Source organism: Leptidea sinapis, chromosome 17 (genome assembly GCF_905404315.1).
Source record: "Leptidea sinapis chromosome 17, ilLepSina1.1, whole genome shotgun sequence".
NCBI classification, from domain to species: Eukaryota; Metazoa; Arthropoda; class Insecta; order Lepidoptera; family Pieridae; genus Leptidea; species Leptidea sinapis.
The window spans coordinates 3,880,807-3,905,914 of NC_066281.1; the positions used below are offsets into that span (position 1 = coordinate 3,880,807).

The window sequence follows — 25,108 nt, forward strand, 5'->3', positions numbered from 1 at the left end:
CTGGAAGCTACGACGGCTGGAGCAGAAACAACGGCGGGAGCAGAAGCAACGGGAGCAGCGACAACACCGACGGGGTCTTTCCTGACGACAGCGTTGAAGCCGTTGACGTCATCAGCTGTGTAGTCGACGGTACGCTTGGTGCCATCAGGCTCGATCAGCGAGTACTGGCCGCGCACGACACCGCCGACGCGGCTCTCCACTTGGCTCTTGTAGTCGCCAGTGTTGGGGTCGGCGACGCCGTACTCGAAGCTGGATGCTTCGTTGTCGACGACTACGGAGCATTGAGCAACCGCGGCGAGGAAGAGGACTGCAACGAACTGAAAAAACAAATAAAATTTAATTTCTATTGCGTTTCCAATGTTTTCAAAGTAATGGCCGATTAAAAATGATACTCTCCATCATCATGATCATCGAATTATGATCTTATTTGTACAAAATCTAAACAATTCACTAAAGAACAATCTGGATATTGAATAAATGATCAGAAAGGAATGTTTGCACAAAATATTATTAGTAAACTACAGTTTATTAAGTTTTAAGCCTAATTTAAAGTAAAAAAAAACACGTGTGGCTTATTTCATTCAAAAGAAAATTGGTCGAATGATGATAATAAAATATTTAAAAATATGCAAAAGTTTGTGTTAACGTCGATTAATAAAATTTTTAGTTCTTTGTTGAATCCAAAATATTCTTCATCTTACCTTTGATGCCATGGCGACTTAGATGATTCAATCCGTTTGACTGATGCTGCATTGACCATTTCGAGGTCTTTTATACCAAATTTGAGGGTGTGTCGTCATATGTGGTTGATCTTTAAAATTACCTTTGAACACTATATTCTAGCCATTAAAATCCGGACACACAAGGCCGGCAAACTTTAAAATAATTACTCATAAAAAGACTATTACCATAAATAACAAATACATTACATTAATTGCCTGAATAGACAATTAGATCTGGCTGATTTGTTCTTGGGCGATTTTATCGATGTTATAATTATAAAGGTCCTTGATAAGAGTAGTAGGATCCTCTAAATTCCATGGAACTTCATCTAAAATTCAGTTTCACAATCAAAAATATCTACTATATCAAAAGTTATTTTACACTTCATTCAATGTCACTCTTTCATAATAATTAACTATTTACAGCTTCATCATTTCACAAATAATTTAAATAAAATATATGCGAAGTAAAAAATACTCAAACATTAGAGGATTATAAGACTAACTTATTTTTTTTTAAAAACACCATAAAAGTTCTAGAAAACAGTAGAGGCTTCAATCAAAATTGGTAAAACTAAACAATTATTCTACGTGAAGCAAAGAACATTAAGAACGATGACAGGATAATCCAGCCACTATCAGGAGAACCACCATGGCCTCCCTCGACTATATTTTACAAAAGAAAATGACCTGCCCCACGACCTCGCAAACAATGTCATTTAAGCGAGCATTGGAGTTTCATTTCTATTTAGATCTATGTATCTAACTGGAATAAATGTACCCTTTTTACATTTTCTATTCGATTTGGTACTGTCAAAAGAAATCTGTTTCTTGTTGGTTCGAACTATGGAGGTAATACCGTGATGCCATCTAATCACGTAACAAGAATCCGACCCAATCCCACGTACAGACATTAATTTGACTTTTGGGAGTATACTATGAGCTTGAAGGTCTTGATTAATATTAAAGTTAAAACTGGCTGTTAATATTCATATGACAGTAACGTCTGTCTGACATAGTGTATAGCGATCACCAACTTCCATTTGCTACTTCCACTCGTTCACTTCATCAAAGTTCATTTATTCTTGGTATTCTTTAAGTTTCTCTCTCAGAGCACTATTTGTTTTGTTATACATGAAATCAAAATAATTCTAAACGAATTTATTTTAAGAAAATAAATGCCTTTTATGCCTTTTTTAACCGGCCCCTTTAGAGTCAAGCCAACTTAGCTTAGCTTTTTCCAGCGTTTACTACCACATTTTCTACTGTATAAGCGAACTCAACATTACCTTTTCATTAAGTGTTAGTGAATCTACTTCAACTACACATGTTAGCTGACCATTTTTACTGTTTTCGGTTTACATGTAAAGCGTATGAATAGAAATTTATACGAGGAAATACTTTTAGTTTACATAGACAAAAGAGAGTTGAACATAGCATACTTTACTTTACTTACGAGATTTTATGACTATCGTTACTCGAACGGTTAGTTCAGTTGTGGGTTTGAGTACCGCATCGTTGATAAAATTTTGTTTTTCAAATTTTATTTGTTTAAAAGAGGTATCGTTATCATTTGATAATAAATGATCACTGCAATACGAAAGATGCAAGAACTGGTTTGGACCAGATCTATACTAGATTGATTAAAGCAGTTGCTATAGTCATAGTGAACTAGCAGCTGCAAAATGATTGGCGCAAGATTCCAGTCAGGATATTGTATTTCAACACCGGAAATTTGACTTCCGATCAAACAATATGTTGAATTAATGTTTGAATAACTTAACCGTTTCTCACAGTAGTTATAATTAATGAAGTGATATATTTGTTTATGTGAATATTTTTAGGCGATAGGAATATTAATTAAAATATGAATTCTACAGGATGAACAAACCAACTACTAATATACCATTGTTTTTGTTTGATTATAATTATTAAAACATAACAAAAAAATTTAAAATTGTACACAACATATAGTTTCGGCAAATAATTTTTGTGCAAAAGTAGATGATACAAAATTGTATAATTCTACTTCCACGGGTAAATTTTGACATAAGTGTAAAAAAAAAAGACTTAATTGACAAAATTTTATTTACATAAAGAAAATTTATATCTGTGGTGTATTGACCCAGGTTAAGTTTTAAGTATTCTTTCAATCTAATAAATAAATAAAAACAAACATAGTAAAGCAGAAAAGCATTATATTGTGAACATAGAGAAATCCAATGTCACAGAATAAGTACCGCAAAGTCTTTGATGTGGGGCTTTGTCGCCTCGGGCATATATTCGCGCTGTCATATGCATATATGCAAGGGTTATCATAATATCTATACCCATGATAAAACAATCGCATGAATTCCGTATCTGTTTCCGCATCACGTAGACGACTGTCATTCCACAACCACGTTTTGTTAGAAATTTCTTGCCTCGCACAGCCACTTTGTGGAATCAATTACTGGCTACGGTCTGCCCGAACAGATACGACTTAGGGACCTTAAAAAAAAGCATACCCCATATTGGCGGAACAACAATATTATGGACCGATTCGGGAAACAGTAGATTTTACGAGTGCACAAAACGAACCATTTTTATCGGAGACTGTTCGGCTCGGGCTGATAGTAATGTCAAGGATAAAATGGTTTTTTTGGACGAGTTATAAACTCTGCATTTTTATTTCGATTACGAGGAAATAAAACAATAGTATAACAGGGACATTTTTAACAATTTTAGCAAATTTGAAGAAATTAATTAATGAACCAAAAAACAAGACCTGTTTCCCGCCGCTTTTTTTTTAAATCTTACGACATTGATATTAGGCTTGGGCTCCAGAATTATACAGCCTACTATTAAATTAATTTTGTTATATTTATATTTTTTTAATTAATTAAATAATCTACCCTATTTTAATTTAAATGTTAATATCTTTTATGTCTTAAAAAATACATGAGGCAAATAAATTAAAGTAAATCTTAACTTGGATTGTCTCAACTATGATGCTAGCAATATCGATTGGACTTTAGTATATAATACTGACTCATTTGATACCAAAACAGTTTTTTTAACTCTCTGATTTTACAGCTTTATGACATGCATGCGCCTCTAAGACCTGTTAAAAAGAAACATCTCCCCGCTCCTTGGCTCACAGATGAAATTAGAACATTAATAAATGCAAAAACTCGGGCATTAACAAAGTAGAAAATTAGTAATTCTAGTTCCGATCGAGTTAAATACAAAGTATCCGAAAACGTTGCAACAGAATATGTAGGGGATGCTCAACAACGTCACATATTTAAATCAGTCGATAATCCCGATCCTGCTAAAGTTTGGAAATTTTTAAGATCACTTGGTGTTGGGAAACAGCAACAAACAGGTCTTCCTGCTTCACTTAACGTCGATTCTTTTAATAGGCACTTTTCAAGGTCTCCTGTTCTTCTTTATCACAATACAAAGCTAACTACACTAAATTCTCTCTCTAATTTCATGAAACAAGCTCCTGAACCTTTCTTTTTCGTACCTTTTACTGAAAGTGATGTCAGGAATAACTTACTATCTATTTCTTCAAGAGCCATCGGAAGTGACTGTGTAGGCCGAAACATGATTGTTCCAATTATTGACATTCTTCTTTCTATAATTACCCACATCCTTAATTTTTCAATTAAATCTAATACTTTCCCAGAAACATGGAAAAAAGCTCACTTGATTCCTTTACCAAAAATTTCAAAACTCTGACTTTTCGCGACTATTGCCCAATATCTATGCTCCCTTTCCTTTCTAAATTACTGGAACGGTTATTTTATAAGCAACTTAGTTATTTCCTCAATAAATACTGTCTTCTAAGCACCGTGCAGTCAGGTTTTCGTCCTGGACATAGCACCAAGACCGCTTTTGTCAAAGTTACGGACGATATTCGTCTAACTATGGATAACCAACAGCTTACAATCTTAACCTTACTTGACTTTAGTAATACATTTAGTTCTGTTGATTTCGACATCTTAGTGAAATCATTATCTTCTTTTAATTTATCAGCAGAGGCCGAGAGTTGGTTCCATAGCTATTTGGTAGGGCGTCGGGTTGATGAATCCTGGGTTGATGTTTCTGCCGGTGTTCCACAGGGAGGTGCCATTTCTCCCTTGCTTTTTTCAATATTTATAAACTCCATCACTAGCAATCTAACTTCTTCGTTCCACTTATATGCTGATGATGTTCAAATTTATACACACACCACGTTATCTGATTTACAATTTACAGTTCATAGTCTTAATAAGGATCTCGCTGCCATATGCGAGTGGTGTAAAAATTATGGTCTAATGATAAATCCAGGAAAAACGTAGGCAATTATCATAGGCAGGCAACATCTGATCTCTAAAATTGACTGGGATGTACTGCCTACACCTCGTGTCAATGATGTTTTAATTCCTTTTAGTAGTAATGTCAAAAATCTAGGCTTACATATAGATTCAAATTTATCTTGGCAGACGCAACTGAATGAAATAAGTAATAAAGTTTTCTCCGCACATGGAGTCTTGCGCAGACTTGCCTGCTATCCATTCTTGATTATGCAGACATTTGGTATCCCGACCTTACCGAGCCTCAGCTGGATAAACTCGAACGTCTACAAAATTTATGTATTCGCTTCATTTTTAACCTACGTAAATACGATCAAGTCTCCTCCTTGCGAAAAAAACTCAACTGGCTTTCTATACGTCTACGTCGTAATTCCCACATTCTACACTTTCTTTATTCCATTATTTTTCACCAAAACACTCCTCTTTGCCATAAAGACAGATTTGAGCTACTAGGGTCTCAGCATGAGCTCTCGTTGCGCTCTGCTGCGAAACAAATACTTAATGTTCCTTTCCATAAATCTGATAGCAATCACTCTTCTTTCACCATTAATGCCATTACTCTTTGGAATCAACTGCCGCTTACTATCCGTCAAGCACAATCATTAGCATCGTTTAAAAATAAACTAGAAAAACATTAGCTGTCCTCTATTTGATAGAATCTGTATGTATTGTATTCATCAACATAATTCAACAATTCTGAAATGTTAATTTTTTTCTACTTTTTACTTACGTATTATTTTACTTTCTTATATATTTTAGTATAGTATATGTTTTGTATGTGTATATTTTTGATACTTTTCTTCTTTTAATGTACTGTCTTTCTCTTTTTATTGTATTACAAATGGTTGCCTGGAAGAGATCACTATATAGTGATAAGGCCGCCATTTCCACCATGTGATGAAATTATGTCCGTTAGTAGTTAAATTATATTTTGTCAATGTGGTGTCAAAAAGTGTAATAAATAAATAAATTAAATATTATAAAATAACAAATTCTATCTCTGAACTTTTTATTGTGTTTGGCTGTATGGCTTATTTACTTTGCCCTATTATAGATACATTTATGAGTAGATACGTTAATGCACTTCTGCACAAAAATCGATTTTGTGCAGCCTATATCGTGCACAAATAAGCAACTTCAGAGCATGAGAAGTCAAAAAATATTTCATTAGGGTTTCCATTATTTCCAGTTAAGTTGCCAACTGACAATAAATGAACTTATTAGCGCGCAACAAACGTATAAAACAGAGAACAGACAAAAATTCTTATTTCCATTTTTTGGCCTTGGTTACATAAGGACAACGTGTTCATATTGTTTTTTTTGCAAATTGAAAATATTTAGTGTGCATGAGGCTCACGGGATGGGGAGAGATGAGGCAACCGCCAATCAAGAAATGCGTTGCCGGCCTTTAAGGTGGGAGGGAATATGATTTATTTGAATATCTTCTTTTTGCTCTTGAGTCTTGTGGACTTAAAACTCCTAATTTAGCCTAGTTATCAGATAAAACCATGGCAAGGTAATCTTAAATGTAAAAGTACAGTTAGCATAAAAATAAATACTAGGTTTGCTTTGCAACTGCACTCCTAAGGATTATGTGGCATTAATATATTACTGATTTTTGTTGCACGTAGTACTGCCGCGTATGTTAGTATACATAGCAATAGAAAAGTTAGCAATGCCATATTTACGTTTCTAGTTGCAGAACCTTGGATTGCTGTAAAGGTGGGTACTTACAACTGTTTGTGTACTCTACTTGTGGAATAGTACCAGACATACAGAGTTATTTTCTCATGTATAATAATGCATAATAACGCTTTTATAAATCATACTCAAAGAAGATAGATGAATTAAAACTGGCATTGGGACTATCAAACAGACTCTATTGACCTATCTAAGATTTTCAGATTTAAAATATGTTTAATAATTATTTAAATCTTGTTCTTTAATTATGTTTATCGTATTTTTTAATTAGAGGGGCCAACGGTCAATTGGCTCGCCTAGTAGAAAGAGAAAACCAGCCACCCCGGAGAGTAGTTTAACCAGTGGGAGGCTCCTTTGCACATGAAGCCGGCTAGATTATGAGTACCACAACGGCGCCTATTTCTGCCGCGAAGTAGTAATGTGTAAAAATTACTGTGTTTCGGTCTGAAGGGCGCCGTAGCTAGTGAAATTACTGGGCAAAGGAGACTTAACATCTTGTGTGTCTTAACCTTGGTGACGAGCGCAATTGTAGTGCCGCTCAGATTTTTTGGGTTTTTCAAGAATCCTGGGCTGCATTGGGTAGGGCGTAATAATTACCATCAGCTGAATGTCCTGCTCGTCTCATCTCTTATTTTCATTAAAAAAAGTAAAGGGACATCAGCAAAATCAGATGTTAAGACATGTATTGCTGGGCTATGAAGTGAAAGTATGCTTTAAGCTTGAAAGTTCCTGAGTTGTAAAAGATGGCGAATACTGCAGCCGGCAATTTATTCCTCAAAGAGGCTCTGCGTGGCAAAAGTTTCTTGCGAAAATCCCTTTTGTAGAATGCCAAACTACAATGTGATGAAGATATTTTGTATTTTTCTTAAACACTTACAAATAAGTAATATTAATAAATATGTATAATTTATTCAAACAAAACAGACTATATATACAATACTATGATAAAATAAAATTATAAATATAATTACGGGGAAGCGTACCTAGAATACTGGCAGCATTTCCGCGTTGGATAGCTAGGCTGATTGATCCCTTGACCGAAATAGCTGCCAGCGCTTGGGTTTCTAGTATCCTTATTGAGGCGCGAAGATCGTACTTTGTACATTCTCTGCGCCTCTACGCCCCACGGGCCAAGTGTCTGGACACCAAATGGCACAAACTCACTATAAGACTGACATATTTGCGACGCTTGCTGTCTTCGGCAGTCGAAGCAGCAGCCCCAGCACCAACTGACGTAACTTGGACATGAGAAGGAGCCCGAGTGTCGACGCAAGACGCGTCGAAAACAAATAAATCACTTTCGACTATCTCATACGAAAATTACAAAGAATATGTCTTGTTCAACAATAATGCGTCTCATTTTTTGTATAACCATATTTAACATACATTGTAGCAAAGTGTAAAGTCGTTTATCAAACTTAATAAGTACAATATCATTAACATAATCTAGTATGGAATTAAGACAGGTGTCAAAGGAAATATTGAAGGTCTTAGATAGGAAATGATACAATGAATCAGTCTCATAACTAGTTGTCCTTTTTAAAATGTCATAATGAGAGACGTCATAGTAATTATAGACACGTAAGCTAATATGACGTGCAATGTCGCTATCGGTATATTCTCACATATAAATTTAGGACCTTAGATTAAGGATTGGTCTCCGCTATACCGTAGACAAATAACATGTATAATATAAGACATAATCGCAAAATGCGGCAACTAATAATACGCCTAAGTGAGCGTATGCGAGGGAGTCTCGAACAATGTGTGACTTTGACGTGCCACATTTTCTGTTAAACTTTGCTAATAATCTATATATATAAAAATGAATTGCTGTTCGTTAGTCTCGCTAAAACTCGAGAACGGCTGGGCCGACTTAGCTAATTTTGGTCATGAATTATTTGTGGAAGTCCAGAGAAGGCTTAAAAGGTGAATAAATATGAAAATGCTCGGAATTAAATAAAAAAAACAATTTCATTTTTCCTTTGATGTGACACCCGTCGTGCAGAAATCAGATTGAAAGAATAGTTTAAAATGAATAACTAATTTTAATTTTTTATATCTCTAACTTTCTCAGGAGGTAAAACAGAAACTTAATTTTAGCTAACTATAGTTGGTAGATTATTTACAATTGTTAACTATCTATCAGATATTTTTTATCTTAATAATTGATAAAATATGGCGATACTTTCATTTAATATAAAGTTTCAAGAAATAAAGATTTTTAGAAGTACTACGTGCTTAGTATGTGTGTACGCAGACGAAGTCGCGGGTATTAGCTAGTTTAATAAATATATAAAATTAATAATAATAATACTACAAGAAATAAGAAAGACACTGACGTCACATATCATCTGTATGTATTTTGTATTTTATTAATTTCAATGTAAAATAACACGAAGCGTATGTTACACAATTTGAAAGATGCCATTGAGTGTCAAGATGCCACGCTTATATGAATCTAATAGTTGTAATAAAAAACTATGATTCTTAGGTAGTGCGGTATCTAGTTGGAGCGCAGCGGAGACCAATCCTTAATCTAAGCTTAGAACATTGAAGTTAATTACCAGTTATAGAGAATAGAAGTTTTTTACCGGTTTTATTCTGTCACGAGGAGCTAGAACTTTCTATATTCGTATTGCACGACGCATATCCTATCTTACTGAGCTGGAGGACTCGGGTTCGAATCCCGGTAGCTGCAAAAATGTATATGATGGATTGGATGATTGATTTTGAGTAATGGATGTTTAACGTGCCTTTGGGTATGTTCGGATACAGGGTTAGCTGGAAATTAAAAAAGTCAGGTAATTAATCTCATTTGATTAGACCCAGACTTAACAGACACATATAAAAAAGTGCGATTTAAATAATATATTCAAACGCTATTTTATAAGAATTTGTATTGTCAGAGTTGCGCAATATTACCTTAATTTGTTATTATACCAACATGGTACTAAAACTACATTAATTCGTAAATTATTATGCATTTGGGGAGCAGATCTACTAACAAAGTATTGATAAGTCTACATCTGAATGTAGAAGTTATTGAATATTTAAATTTGTTTATTCAGTTTGGTCCTTGATATCCACTACTAATATTCAACAACGATACTTTATCCAGGGCAAAATTTACATAGTAGTAGTACAGGGACTATATATTGTATAATTCATAGTTTAATATATTATAATTTCTTTAAACATGAATGAATTGAACTTATCAAGTTGTTGATATTTCTGTTCAATATTAACAAATGTCAATAAAATAAAATACTTTTCCTCGAATTAATAATTGCATTTACCCAAGCACTTTTGAATTCAAGATAAACCAGTAATACGATGGTTGTGAGTTAATTGATCTTAAACTATCTTAGTAGAAACTTAAATAAAATGAAAATCTTCTCGGCTATATTGAAATATTTATTGGTATTAATATGTACATATTAAAATAATCTCGCAAGTTATTTACAATTTGTTTAAGATTTGGTACAGTTTATGTTTACTTCTTCCAGAAACCGGAGTAGTAAGGTGATGCGTAACGGGCGTACACATTGGGGGCAACGAAAGAGTGTCCAGCGTACAGAGGAGAAGCGTAGGTGTTGGCGAAGACTGATTCACCGTATACTGACGGAGAGTACACTGAAGGACCAGCGGCGTAAACTGTCGGAGCGGCAACAGTCTTGGTTACTACCGCTGGGGAAGATGCAGCGTAGAAGGTAGGACCGGCAACTGTCTTAGCGTAAACAGCTGGGCCAGATGTTGAGTAAAATGCTGGTGAAGAAACTGTTCTAGCGTACACAGCAGGGGAGGATGCAGCGTAGAAAGTAGGACCAGCTACTGTCTTTGCTACAACAGTTGGTGCTGACGCGGTGTATACGGTAGGTGCGGCGTAAGTCTTAGCTACGACGGCTGGGGCAGATGCGGCATAAACACTTGGAGCATATATGGCGTGAGCACCTGATGCGTAAACTGTTGGTGCTGATGCAGCATATACTGAGGGTGCAGCTGCAGTATAAACCGCGGGTGCAGCAACAGCGGGGGCTACGGCGACTGGAGCAGCAGAGGCGACGGCAACTGGCGCAGCGGCAATCACTGCTGGGTCTTTACGTACGACAGCGTTGAAACCATTGACATCATCAGCACTGTAGTCTACTGTACGCTTTGTGCCGTCGGAATCCAGAAGAGAGTATTGACCGGTCACGGTGCCTCCCACACGTGTTTCGACTTGACTCTTGAAGTCACCAGTGTTTGGGTCGGCCACGTCGTACGCGAAGCTGGTGTAGTCGTTGTCTACTTTCGCTACAGGTACCACTGAGCTATGGGCCAGTGCTACCAGAGCGGTAAGAATTACAAACTAGAATAGAAAAAAAAAACATTCGTTAAATTATTGCAAGTTTATTAAAATTGATAAATTTCAATGATAATAATATATGCTCTGAAGTTGAAGTATTATTTACAAAATTATCTAGTTACCTTAGCTGCCATTGCTTCTTGTTCAAGGAAACTCCGTCAAGTGAATACTGATGATCTGTGCTTGGTGTTTTTATACAGAGACTATGTCGCGGGCGTGGTTACTGCGTGGTCTTTTGATATTTAAAAGCACATGTACGCAGTACATGTTAATGTATGATGTATCCGGAAACGCAAGGCCGTCCGCTGATCTGGAAAGTACAAAGAAATGAATAATCTGTATCAATTATAATGCCTTTCTTACATAGTAGCAATCCATATGATTGATGCTTGACGTCATTTCCATTGTGCATGGCTGGGATAAATTTATAGGTGAACGTTTTTGTTTGTTCTTCATGCACTTAATGATATTTTTTCGGTAGCGACGCGCAGATGCAGTCATTATTACTGACTTATCTATATATCTATATCTATATATCAATATATATATATAAATGAATTGCTGTTCGTTTGTCTCGCTAAAACTCGGGAACGGCTTTTTTGGTCTTGAATTAGTCGTGGAAGTCCAGGGAAGGTGTCCATAGATAATTTCTATGACAGAATTTATTGACGCACGGTTTGACAGTTCTGCTGTGAAACAATTTCATTACGACAGCAGGGTGCATATTTTACGAAGTAATTTTGATGTTATGATATATTATTGACAAATTCATATAAAAACATGATTTTATTTATTATATACAGAACGTTTGTCGGGTCAGCTAGTTGGTTATATAATTTACTGGTATGTTTTATTGATCTGAAGATTAAAAAAAACTGATAGTATAACCTACAAATTTCTTATTAAATAACTTACAAACTTTTTATGTAAATAACTTACAAATTTCAACCGGAGACAAGTTTATATTTTAAAAGTCAAAGCGCTTTTAATTTTATGCTCGTATAAGCTTTTGATTTAGATATCATTGTGTTACGTAAAAGGCTTTAGCTGTTTAAGGTAGTTTTTACGTTTCATTTGCTATCATCTCACGTACTATGGGTGTGGATTTAGGAGTGTTTTATGTTATCTTGTTATTATTAAACACTAACTTTGTTCTCGGACATTCATTCTAATATTCCTTGCTTTAAATCCTAAGTAATTGTAATATGTAAATCAATAAAATAATTCAATCCTATCCAATCTCTAAATTGAAAGCCAAACCTACAAATATCAAAAAAGAAGAGGACACTGTCAGTAAATTTTGCCAAAAATCTTTCTAGAGCAAATACCACCTCCGAGGCAATTAATGGCTCTAAACTTCATAATGAGAACTATGACAAATACTATATCAACTCCTGTCAAACGCAGTCCCCCTGAAAACGTGCTCTGAAAAGATTACGGAATGTGGGTTAGCTAAAATAATAATAAAAAAGCGGCCAAGTGTGAGTCGAACTTTTTGAACACATATCAATAGACCACACACGTATGGGTTTATTGAAAAAAAATTTTAAGTTTCAGTTCGAAGTATGGGGAACCCCCAAAATTTATTGTTTTTTTCTATATATCTGTAAAAATTTTAATGCGGTTCACAGAATACATCTACTCACAAAGTATCAACAGTATATAGTACTTCTATTTGGGAATAAGTGGATGTGACATACGGACGGACAGACAGACCTGACGAATCCATAAGGATTCCGTTTTATGCCATTCGGCTACGGAACCCTAAAAATGTTTTACGCAAAAACTAATGTTAAAATACAGATATAACTACACGCGCTTTAATATCATAGGCACATAAGTGAATTTGCTAGAAACTGTCATAACCATAATGTTAACACCAGGAACAGGAACTCGGCTAAGGCGAGTTAGTAAGTCTTTTGTGTGGCGATGTATATGCTTTAACAACAAGATCCCAGAAAATGTTTATTACTTATATTATAAGTATTATTATAACTTATATTATAGTTATTACTTATATTATAAGTATTATTATAACTTATATTATAGTTATTACTTATATTATAAGTATTACGTTATACAAAATAATTGTTAAAAAACGTTTGTATGTACTATAACATAAATGACTTTCTTAATCATACCACAAATTGGAAATGGAGCGACCGCTCTCAGGCTATTAAAGTTTAACTGTACAATGTTAAACATATTTTTTGATGAAAAAAAAGCCCACTGAGTTTGTTGCGCCCGTTCTTCTCAGGCCTGAGGCATTTATTTTGGAATGGGTGGTAGTTTTCTTTTTGATTTTCAATAAGTGATGTCACATCCTATTTTGAATACAAATATTTGAATTTGAATGCTTTAAAAAGTGTTTTATTTCAATAATTCAATGTTATCTCTGTGGATATAAAAACATACTATATTCATTTGAGGTTTAACGATATTGCTCTTAAAGGTTGCTTTGTGGCAAGTTTTTAGGAGGAACTTTCTTATTGCATGAACTAGTACATATTAAAGACAAATAAATAATAATTTTAGTATTTGATCAATCATTAGATAAAAAAGACCAATCAGATAAGTTGTAACTCCTGTTTAAATCTATTTACCAATAAAAACACAAAATAAGGAAAAAATTTCTTATTTAGATTTTGCTAGGTTGGCAACCCTGGCACTGAGACGTAAAATTAACAGCCGATTATAATTTTATTTTAAATAATTAGAAATATTGAAAATAAATAAATCTTGATTTGTTGTTGTGTACACTAAAGTTATAAATTGTATAAAATAAGTGTGGAATATCACAATAATCTCAAGAAGATAATGGAATACTAACTTAGTTGTACCGGCCCAACTGTCATATTATTTCAGTACTAAAAAGTCTTGCCAAACATTGGGTTTCACTAAACATTTTAATAATAATCTTAATATATATAAATTACGTGACACTATGTTTATCTTTTTAAGATTTTAATGGGGATTCCTTCATGGAGTGCAGTTTAGTCCAACTTGAGAGATAGGATACTTTTTATTTCGATTTGGGACCCATAATTATTTTTATTTCCAATATTTGTTTTGTATGGACATATTTTCTATGATAGAATTTAGTGGCGCACGGTTAGACAGTTCTGCTGTGAAACCATTTCATTATAACAACAGGGAGCATATGTTACGAAATAATTAAAAAATTATTGACAAATACATGCTAAACCGTTTTTTTTTATTATCTACAGAACAGCGTCTGTCGGGTCAGCTAGTATAATATAAATTCTCATTTTCACAAAGTTTTAACATATAGAAATAATTAGATATATTTTATTCGGCTGGCGGTGTGTCGACTATCGATTTTACGTGGAATGTTTACCAAATTACTTCCAACTCATCGCCCGTCCATCCAAAATGGCCAACTAACGTTAGAAAATTTATCATTCAAATATTCAGATATTTTCTTTAGGATTTTTATCAGTCGTTAGCTTAATTATATTAATGTTTCACTAATAAAGTATTTTATAATGTAAATACCTAATACGAACTTTTGTTTATGATAATAAGGGATGAGACGAGCAGGACGTTCAGCTAATTTGTCCAGTAATTTCACTAGCTACGGCGCCCTTTTGACCGAAACACATTAATGCTTACACATTTCTGCTTCACGGCAGAAATAGGCGCCGGCATACGAAATACCTACCAGCTTCTAACCAAATATTCGTTTTCTGGCATTTTTAAATAGCTATATTATAGGCTATCTATGGGTAAAGATCACGATAAATATAATACACATCCGTAAAGAGTAACAGACAGATAGACTTATGTTCACGTTTATAATACAAAGTGAACTTGCTTAAAAACGAAAAGTTACATGTCTTATACATTAAAAGCTTCCCAATTAGACAGCAGTAGGCATTACCCGAAATCAGCGATGGTGTGGAGGGGTGATGGCTGTCAAGATGTGACTGAGCCATATTTATGTGAAACAGGTGTCAAAAAATCGGCACGGATGAATTAATATACAATTTTTAAAGAAATAATGGAGAAAAGATAACGGTTAATAGAGAACATTTTGAGACTAAACAGACATAAAATTATATCCTTGCTTCTTGATATACGCATATGCGCACGGTATGAGATAGCCTTTTTTCCTCAAACGTTGCCATTGGTATTTTTACCGCACCTATAACGGAAAATCGCTTTATTTCGACTGTGAAAAGTGGCACGTTTCGGTCCTCTGAATTTGTTGACGCATACAAATAAACACATGACAACATATTCAAAGGGTGCCAAAAAGTAAAGGGCTAAAAAGTGCCACTTTCGTCCCGGAAAATAGGGTAAAAAGAGATCCTTCAGCGCAGATGAAGTAAAATAATACGCAATTAGGGAGAAAAGTTGGTCATTCTCACCTACGGAATATTGACAATTGTGGATGGCAAGTCCTACTTATCTCACGTGGTGCGTATACGATTTTTTTTCCACCTGGATGAATAGCTCGCTTTAAGTCCCTAGTACAAACGTCGTCTTGCCGGGAGAGAATCGGCCACTTTTATCCCTCGTATCAGGGACTTAAAGCGAAAAAGATATTTTTCTTGGAACAATATTTATGGCGAGAATAACTGACATCATATATTACAAGGGCGCAATTTGAGTGATCATATTGTAACATAACATTAGATGTTCACCTAGAAGTAAGACGTTTACCTTTCCGCATTACACCCACTGCATAAAGGCCGAAATATCGTTTGTTAACCTTTGTTTAATTTAGTGTATTAAAACATTGGGTGAGATGATTTTTTTTATTAATTTTGAGTTTGCTATTTAGGTGATCTCTATTAGTTTCTGTCAATTAGACTCAGCTGTCAATATCATCTAATTTTGATTTTGTGCTTAACATTATGATTTATCAACCCCTTAGGGTTGAACCATTAGTAGGGTAAGCCCTAAGTGGGTCCAAGTGAACCCACTAATGCAGATCGTGTAGTTTCGTAACGGCGCAGTTTTAGTTTTGCGCCCCAATATAATGTCACTACGCCACAAGGTGCAGCGTAGTTTGGAGTTTCAAGGCAACGCAAGTAATAAAACATCACAAGTAACTTTTCAAATAGTGTACATTTTCATTGTGATTTTGATAGTGTTTTGCTAAAATTGGGCGTAATCTTACAGAAAAAAGATATATAAGAACTATTTTGTCATAAAACGTGACGAGGAGAATATAAGAGACAGTGAGAATCTACAACGCGATGCCATTCTTATTTATTCGACCTTAATTTCGAAACAGAAAGTGACAACGGAGATTTTTCAACGACATCTAGAAATTATTTTATGTAATAGGTATGAAACACCACCTAGGTGCTCTATCAAATATCATAAGTCACAATATTTTGCAACATAAAACAAAAAGAATAAAATTTCACAAGTGAATACACTTTATTATAGAATGGTACTGCATTTTATACTTCATTTTCGAAATATTTTAAGAATAAAATTTATAGCCAGCCAGCTTTAGAAAATCCACCAGCAAACAATATAATGAAATTCCTCTTATAGAAAATCTAAGAAAAATCTTTGTTCCTCCTTTTTTATCAAGTGTTATAAAATCTACAGAACTGCTAACTGTATTTTACGGTATTAGAACAGAATGTATTTTGTTTTGTTTTGTTTTTAACTGATCTCATCAAGAATTTTGATTTTTATCACACACAAGAAACCTTAAGTGTGATAATATTTTTGAATTTTGTTTTTTAATATTAAGGTTTTAACATGTCAAAAGAAAGTACCAGCGGGAGGCTCCTTTGCACAGGATGCCGGCTAGATTATGGGTACCACAAAGGCACCTAATTCCGCCGTGAAGTAGTAATGTGTAAGCATTTCTGTGTCTCGGTCTGAAGGGCGCCGTAGCTAGTGAAGTTACTGGGCAAATGAGACTTAACATCTTATGTATCAAGGTGACGAGCGCACTTGTAGTGCCGTTCAGAAGTTTTGGGTTTTTCAATAATCCTGAGCGGCACTGCATTGTAATGGGCAGGGCGTATCAATTACCATCAGCTGAACGTCCTGCTCGTCTTGTCCCTTATTATCATAAAAAAAATGTATAAAAATATGTAGGGGGAATCCGGGAGAGTTAAGCAGGTGGGAGACAATAGCCATTGCTCATAAAATCTTTGTGGAACTGGATTTTGCGACATTACCACACTTCTTACACTCCTGAGACGCCTCACATCTCGGCAGTTTGAATTAGGAGTGAGTAGTGACGATACAATTTCGTGCTCAATTTGTAAATTTTATCAATTTTCGATATTCGATTTCTGCTGCTTACTGTGAATAGACTCCAGCATGTCATTTATATACACTGTAAGTGTAATTATCCTAGTAACATTTACGGTAGGTAGCTTTTACTTATTTGTCATAGTTTTTTATAAAAATGTACTAAAGGACAGCTTGGCATGGGGTGGGAGACATTACCCTGCCGTTGGGAGGAAACTTTACCCAGGGTAATTTCTCCCCTTCTCCAATATTTATTTTCATATAATTCTTGCACTTTCAACAACTGCGCTCGGAATGGTTGGTTCAGAGGATTTAAGACAAGAAACTCTGAAGTTTAAGAACCCCAGAAGGAACTAACTTATCTATATCAACCAGGTTTAATAGAAAAAAAATGTTACTGATTTCTTCGAAAACTCAAAGAAGTTCAAGTTGTCAAATACGCATATTTAAATGGATTTGGGTGCAGCCAACCCCCTGCAGAAATAATTTAAAGCCACTAGATGTTGCCATTTATTCACCTGGCAAGGCTAGATATAATTCAGCCATTAATAATGGGGTGGTTAAAAACCCAGTACGAACTGTTAAGATGTAATCTAGCCGACATCTTTACAGATGAAGGTTTTTTGCTCCATCACCATTAATTTGGACTAAGGAGGATTCGAAGAAAGCAATTGTAATATTCAGACAATGAGCAGAGGTAGCTTCTAGAATCTCAAGACCTGGATATCCAGAATAGTCAAATGACAGTGATTGATTTTGATTCATGTGTTCGGAGAAGAAAAAGTTATGGATTTTGCGATTTTTAATAATAATTAGTGCTTTTTGTGGCAAATATGTCTATGAAATTTGTCTCCAAAGATGATAAGGAACAGTTTATTTGTCCTATTGCATCAATTAAGAAAAGGAGGTGATGTAGATTTAATTTTTATTTTATTATATTCCCTATTTTTAAACCCGAGTTAAGGCCTACTTGGGGGGTAAAATCTCCCACCCAGGCGGGAGATATAAGCCGAATATAACTTTGGTATAAATCGTTAATTACTCTTAAAATATTAATGATGCGTCAAACTTTATTAAGATAAAATGTAGCTAAACAATGCAGCTTAAGATAAAACTTATGGAAAATAGCGATTTGTAAGTAAAGAAAGAATTATGAGTATTTTAGTCGAAGGTAGTCGAAGAAATATGATTAATTTTTAAGCTGTTCACTATTTAAACTTGATTTTTATATATTAAATTTTTATTTATGTGCCCATAACCCCCTTAAGTGTACCTTTATAACAAATGACACGTATTTTAATTAAAGGGTCCATTGGGGTCCGCGATACCAGAATAAAAAAACGATTCCATTTAAGGGTTGAATAAAATGGTAAAAATATTTTGGATACAACGAATTATAGTTTCTGAAATTAGAAATTGCTTAGCTTGGAACTGCGGGGCTGAGTCGCTGGCCATTGTGAGGTAAGCGCGTGCGTAGGAAAACATATTATATTATAAAAATTGCAATCAGTTACGGTTAAATAATAGGCCGACGTAATATAAAATATAACATAAGATATATTAAGTTATAAGAGGAATATTGAAGTACCAGAGAACATTAGATTGTTTTATTGTACAAGTATCCCACGTATGAGGGTGGACTCGCGCGCTACAGTATCTACTAAACCTATTTTTCCGTAATTAAAACAAAATAATACTTTTGTTTTTTTTGTTTTTTTTTTTTTTTTTGTATCATAATTATGTTCATAACTTTTAAAATTAATTTTAATTTCGAGGTGTTATTTTATATAACCAAGTCATGTTATTATAATGGACTTGATTTGCATATTAGTAGCTTTATTACGAGAATCAACATATATATTATATTAATGCCATAGTAATATGTAAATATTTGATTTAACTTCCTGATAGGAATTTATCAAATGAAAAGCTTTCGAAGACCAAGTTTCCTTTATAACATTTAAGGGACGGGACGAGCAGTACGTTCAGCTGATGGTAATTAATACACCTTGCCCGTTACAATGTATATTTTTTGTAATAAAGAATAATTTAATGTAATTACATAATTAACTGTATAAATATAAATTATCGTTTATTATTATTAGCTAGTTACTCGATCGGGGTGGTCGTAATATTTTTTGTACTTGTGGCGGTGACTTGGGACGGGTCGTTACATATGGTCGAGGCAGGCGATGGCTCATGCGACACGCTCGTGAACGGACGCTACTTGTGGTGCCAGGATGTTCCTGGAACCAGAAACTCTGCTTCATGTTCTTAAAATTAAAGTATATTTTTTTCATAATTCGCTTGTAAAATGCTCGCAAAATACATTTATTTATTTACGGTGTGCGTGGGTTGGTTCTGTACTTAATAATTTTACGTATCAATGTACATTTTATTTTTTTGTAATTACTTGTGTAATGCATTGAGTATTTTTGTTGCTTTTTACACATTATTTTGTAACTGAAATGATTGAATGTAAAAAGATGAAGCTGTAAATGTTGATTTAAAAGAGTGGCAATGAGTTTCATGCAACTTCTTCTCATTAAAGCTCAACCCTTTCCGAAGTGGCTATATATATTTTTTTATTTTATAAAAATAAGGGACGAGACGAGTAGGACGTTCAGCTGATGATAATTGATACGCCCCGCCTATTACAATGCAGTGCCGCTCAGGATTCTTGAAAAACCGTAAAAATTCTGAGCGGCACTACAACTACGCTCGTCACCTTGAGACAAGATGTTAAGTCTCATTTGCCCAGTAATTTCACTAGCTACTTCAGACCGAAACACAGTAATGCTTATACATTACTGCTTCAAGGCAGAAATACGCGCCGTTGTGGTACCCACAATCTAGCCGGCATCCTGTGCAAAGGAGCCTCCCACTGGTAAAAAAGAAAAGAAAACTTTTGACATTCCTAGTTGCCATTTCCTTGACCTACATGAATGAGTCATTTTGATTTGATTTGAATACTAAAACGAAGAACTGCAGTGAATTACAAAATTTTCAAATGTCAGTGCCTGTTACTGGTTTCAATCTAAGTAAATTACTTACTTAGTCTAAGCGTGCGTATTTTGATACAAAATTAATTCATAAATAAACAGCTTCGAAGAAAATAAGCGCAAGGTCGCCCGGTTTAACATAAAGCTGTGAGCAGACCAAACAAGTTTAAAATCAAGTTTGTAGATTACTTGAAGGGCAACAGAAACTGAATAAATACTGCGATTTAGAGGCAATCCTTCACACGTTATTATTACGAAGAAGCGCCAGAATTAGTGACAATTAACTATGATTTGCTTAATCTATTCAGTTTTTGAAACAAATTCTTTTGAAATCATTGTAACAATCTGAAACAGCGTGAATTTCATATAAACTTCAAAATTATTTTATTATTTAAATTAATTTGCAGATTTTTTTTAATTCACTTGGAAATGCGGCAGATTTGTTGGAGCTAAAAATATTATCAATTCCTTATTGCTTGTTTGTCCTCCTTTTTCCACAAAAAATAATTTTATACGCATGGTGTGAACGTACATTTACAGTCCAGTTTCATCCTACAACATGTGGTCGAGGAAGTATTATGATATGTCAACATGAAATAAGTCCACATTGTATCACAATGTACTTCCGACCCTTTCGTTATGAATTATTATTATTAAATTGATGCTAGTTTGTTCAATGTTGACTCAAATGTAATTAGTTCAACTACGCTTGTAGAACATAGACATTATTATCAAAGTTCTAGACCAGATTAAGTTTATTGATATCTCGAGTATTTAACATGGAAACTAATAAATGAACTAGATATTCAGTAATACATTTAAGATTTGACAATACATAAAATGATATGATGTGGTTTGCTGGGGCCTTTTATTTCCATAACCTTTCTGGGATGTACACAGACTTCTTGGAGCGACGATATTTTCAAGAATTTTTGCCAGTTGATCGGCTACTCCTGTACGTTTCGGAAATGCAGTGACCGTTTCATCTGCAACCAGACACCCTGTGTCAATTGTGAATAAGTGTTTAATTAGTGGTAAGAATGCCCATCATAATTTGGAGGTTAATCACGATACAAAACCTTTTTTTTTGTTTTTTTTTTTTAAGATATCTCAAATATGGTTCTTATTGACTCTGGTGTGGAAAAATTATGAGATTATGTTCCTAGTAATGTGGGCCTGTGATGAGTTCCCGATATTTCGCTGCAAGTGCCGTGGCCGCGATACACTCGATGCAATAACACTTAATTGAAAATTAAATTAATAAAAAGATCTTAAGCTATCTTTTACATACGAAGGAGACAAATTCTCTCTAGAAAATCTGAAAAAGCAGAAAATAATTATATGTGTATTCCAGCGTAAACTTGTATATTCTTTGCAACTCTCATGGGACAATAGTCGCAATGGTTTCCCGTTGCCTTTTGCGCTAGATATTTTTGGGGTAATTTGTACTCCAAGGTCACTGTAACCTCTACCAGCCAGTTTCCTGGCCAGGTGCATGGAAATACCGCCATTGGTCGGTCACCATAGCCTCGTACCACCTTGTACCACGAGCTGGTGAGTTTGGGAGTTACAATTATTACAATTATTAAATTAAGGCAATTAGGCAGTGCCTACCTCGTTACGAACCTGCACTTTTATGCATAGCACTTTTGTTAAAGTTAATTTTTTCATACATTTTGTCGTACTGTCGGACTAAACCGCAACTACAACTAGTTAGACCTACAGATCTTGCTCAACGAATCAACCATCAACCAATCAACCAATGCACGCCCCTGTCATTAGGGCCAGGTGGAGGGGAAAAGAACCAGGGAACACTCATTACCTTCCGATCCATGCCGAGTACGTCATTGGACCAATGGGGGCGAGGCTCCCACCGGACCGGCCGATGGGCCTGCCATACCAAGTCCGATCATGTGTTTAGGCTATGTGGTTGAATTGGCAGAGGATCTACTTAATGTTAAGCAGCATTACTTCTCATATTTTTAAATCGTTACTCATTATAAGACTATCATATACCGCGATGCAACCCTATTTCCATCTTAATATAAAATGAAACAGCACAGATTAAAATAAGGACTATATTTTGTGATGTTGTTTTAAATTCACACTTTAATCTCATATTACTATTTATTATTTAAAATAGTTTATAAAGTCTATGAATATGCAAATTTTTAAGTAATCTTAATTATCTTGTTGATAATTTTATATTTTACTTTAGCTGCTTAAAGGTTCTCTTAACGACAGGATGTGGAACAATAATACATAATAAATAGATACATATTAATATATAATAAACACATTCAATGGAATTATTTTATTAATTTTATAATATTTAGAATGAATTCATTTTATACATTAGGTAATTGCTTGAATTCGTTAAATGTTTAGATTATTTATTATACTTATTTATTGATATATGATATACTTATCCATTGATATTCTATATATATATATATATATATATATTCCGATATTAGACTGCGAATGATATTATGTCCATATGTATATATATATTATATCTTTCTCTCCCGCTTGTCAGAATGAGACAGACGAAAGGACGTGACAAGCACACAGTCAGAAATGAAAACTATAGAGTCGCTCTTTTTTTAAAGACCCAGTGACCATTTGAACAGTGATAACCATTATTGTATTTTGTGTACAGAAAGTTATCGCCGGTGAATGTAAATGGCTTATAAGAACGAGAATAATTACAAACAATACAAAGTATTTAAACAAAAAATTTACGGTATCACAGACGTATCGTAACCTAGTGATGATTAATACTTATTTATACCGCAAATCTGTCAAAGGTTACCTTTTTCAGCTTTTCCGTACACGAGATATTGAAAGAGAATTAATTGGCACCCGTTGCTAGCAAGAGTACGATGTGAAGAATTATAGAAACCCAATAAGTCGAATGTCATTTTCTCAAATCATTATTTGCTCGAGGCAAATTTATATTTCGATTATATCGTATAAAAGATTTAAGCGTTTAAAAATTCAAGCTCAAAAAGTATTTAAACAAAAAACTTTTTAGGGATTAAAACGCGTGTAATTAAAACTGTTTTTACATTAGATTTTTGCGTAAAAGTTACAATTTTATTTTATTTAACCCGACGTTTCAAGACCTTTCCAGATCTTGTTTTCAGGGGACATCGGGTTAACTAAAATAAAAGTGTAACTTTTCCACAAAAATCGCGTTTTTCAATCAAAAAGTATTGTTTAGTTTCTTCCCCTTTCTTACAAAAATTTTTCAAAAACAATTAAATATGAATATGAAAAAAAGCGGTTTCTATCTATATATCTGAAAAATAGGAGCGAAAAATTATTATTCGAGTCAAACACCCAGATATAAGATAGTATAATAAATATGGGTATCCTTTTTGTCTTCCAAACACCATTCATACACAAATGCTTTTTCTTTTTCACAATCCTTTGTTGATATATACTATTTCTTCCATTAGATATGACTTATATAAAAATTATATATTATTAAAATAGATTTATGGCTCGTTATTACATTGAAGGACAACTTCAAAGCACTCGAACTTAATAAGTAGTTTTTATAGCAACCAAAACAGGCCAAGCAGGAAGTAATACAATTTATTTGTTTGAGAAAATTATAGTTACGATTAGGAACGCTTAAATTTGCTATGCAATTAAACAATAATCCCAATAATTGGATCAATGAAATTGATCTATATTTATAAAATCATCTAGCTACTTATAAATATTATTATTTTAAATTAATACATAGAATACTAGTTATATATTATATATAAGCCAATAATAGAACATGTTAAAAATTGTTTGAAATAAGTTAGAGAACTGAGCATTTATTTACCTTGAAAGCCTATAAATAAACTCAAATAAGCCATAGAATAGTAATTATTTTGTTTTTGACATACTTATTTATTACTGTTACAACTACTCGTAACACAGTCTTTGAATATAGCGTGAGCCAATTGAATCCTTCTATTCCGTATATTTGTAGTATGGTATAAAATGCAGACGCACCACCCAGATTTTAAATCGTAGTTCTAGGACACAAAAAAGTCCTGTTTTTGGAAAATAATGATTATTTTTATCTCTATATTGTGATAGTGAACATTTAAAATAAATATCATATTGTTCTGTATTTATTCGAGATGAAGAGCGCAGATAGTGTATTATCTATGGAGCATATCCAATTAGACCTATTACATAAAATTAACCGTTCCGGCCCGTTCGCTGGGCGAATTTTAAGTAAGTAACCATAAACTAAATAGGATAAATTTCCCATCGAATGGTAGTAGTTTTATATAGATGCGATCAGTGGTTTAGGCGTGAAAGAGCATCAAACAAAGACCAATTCCATTATATATATTATATAAGATAGATAACATATCTTGAAGTCGTCGAAATCGAAGTGATACAGTTAACGTATTTGCTCGTGTTAACAACGGTTCTGAATGTCCTGTATGTGCTCAGCCATTCTATTTTATTTCATCCAATGTATTTATCATTATCATTAGTCACACTAACTCGTAATGTTTATTACCGGATATGCCAGATATTTTAAATAAAAAAGTAAAGTTTAAAACTAAGAGTAAAGTAAAACAACATTTTTGTGAATAAATTATTTATTGTAATAAACATTTACACACGGTTAAATGAAATGCATTATATGCAGCCATTTTAATTGCAAGGAACGTTACATAAAATATAAAATCACAGTTTGGGAAAATATCTGTAGGTCGTCGT

The 25,108-nt window shown here is 33.9% G+C and overlaps 1 protein-coding gene across 1 annotated transcript; it reads right to left on the reverse strand.

Annotated features, from left to right (window-relative positions):
- Nucleotides 1-10,170: 10,170 nt before the first annotated feature.
- LOC126969269 (cuticle protein 16.5-like) lies at nucleotides 10,171-11,349 on the reverse strand. Its single transcript, XM_050814652.1, has 2 exons — nucleotides 11,237-11,349; nucleotides 10,171-11,117 (listed from the first exon to the last, which is right to left on the reverse strand). Exons 1-2 carry the CDS (start codon nucleotides 11,246-11,248, stop codon nucleotides 10,263-10,265), a joined length of 867 nt encoding a protein of 288 aa, XP_050670609.1. The 5' UTR covers nucleotides 11,249-11,349; the 3' UTR covers nucleotides 10,171-10,262.
- Between the last annotated feature and the right edge of the window lie 13,759 nt (nucleotides 11,350-25,108).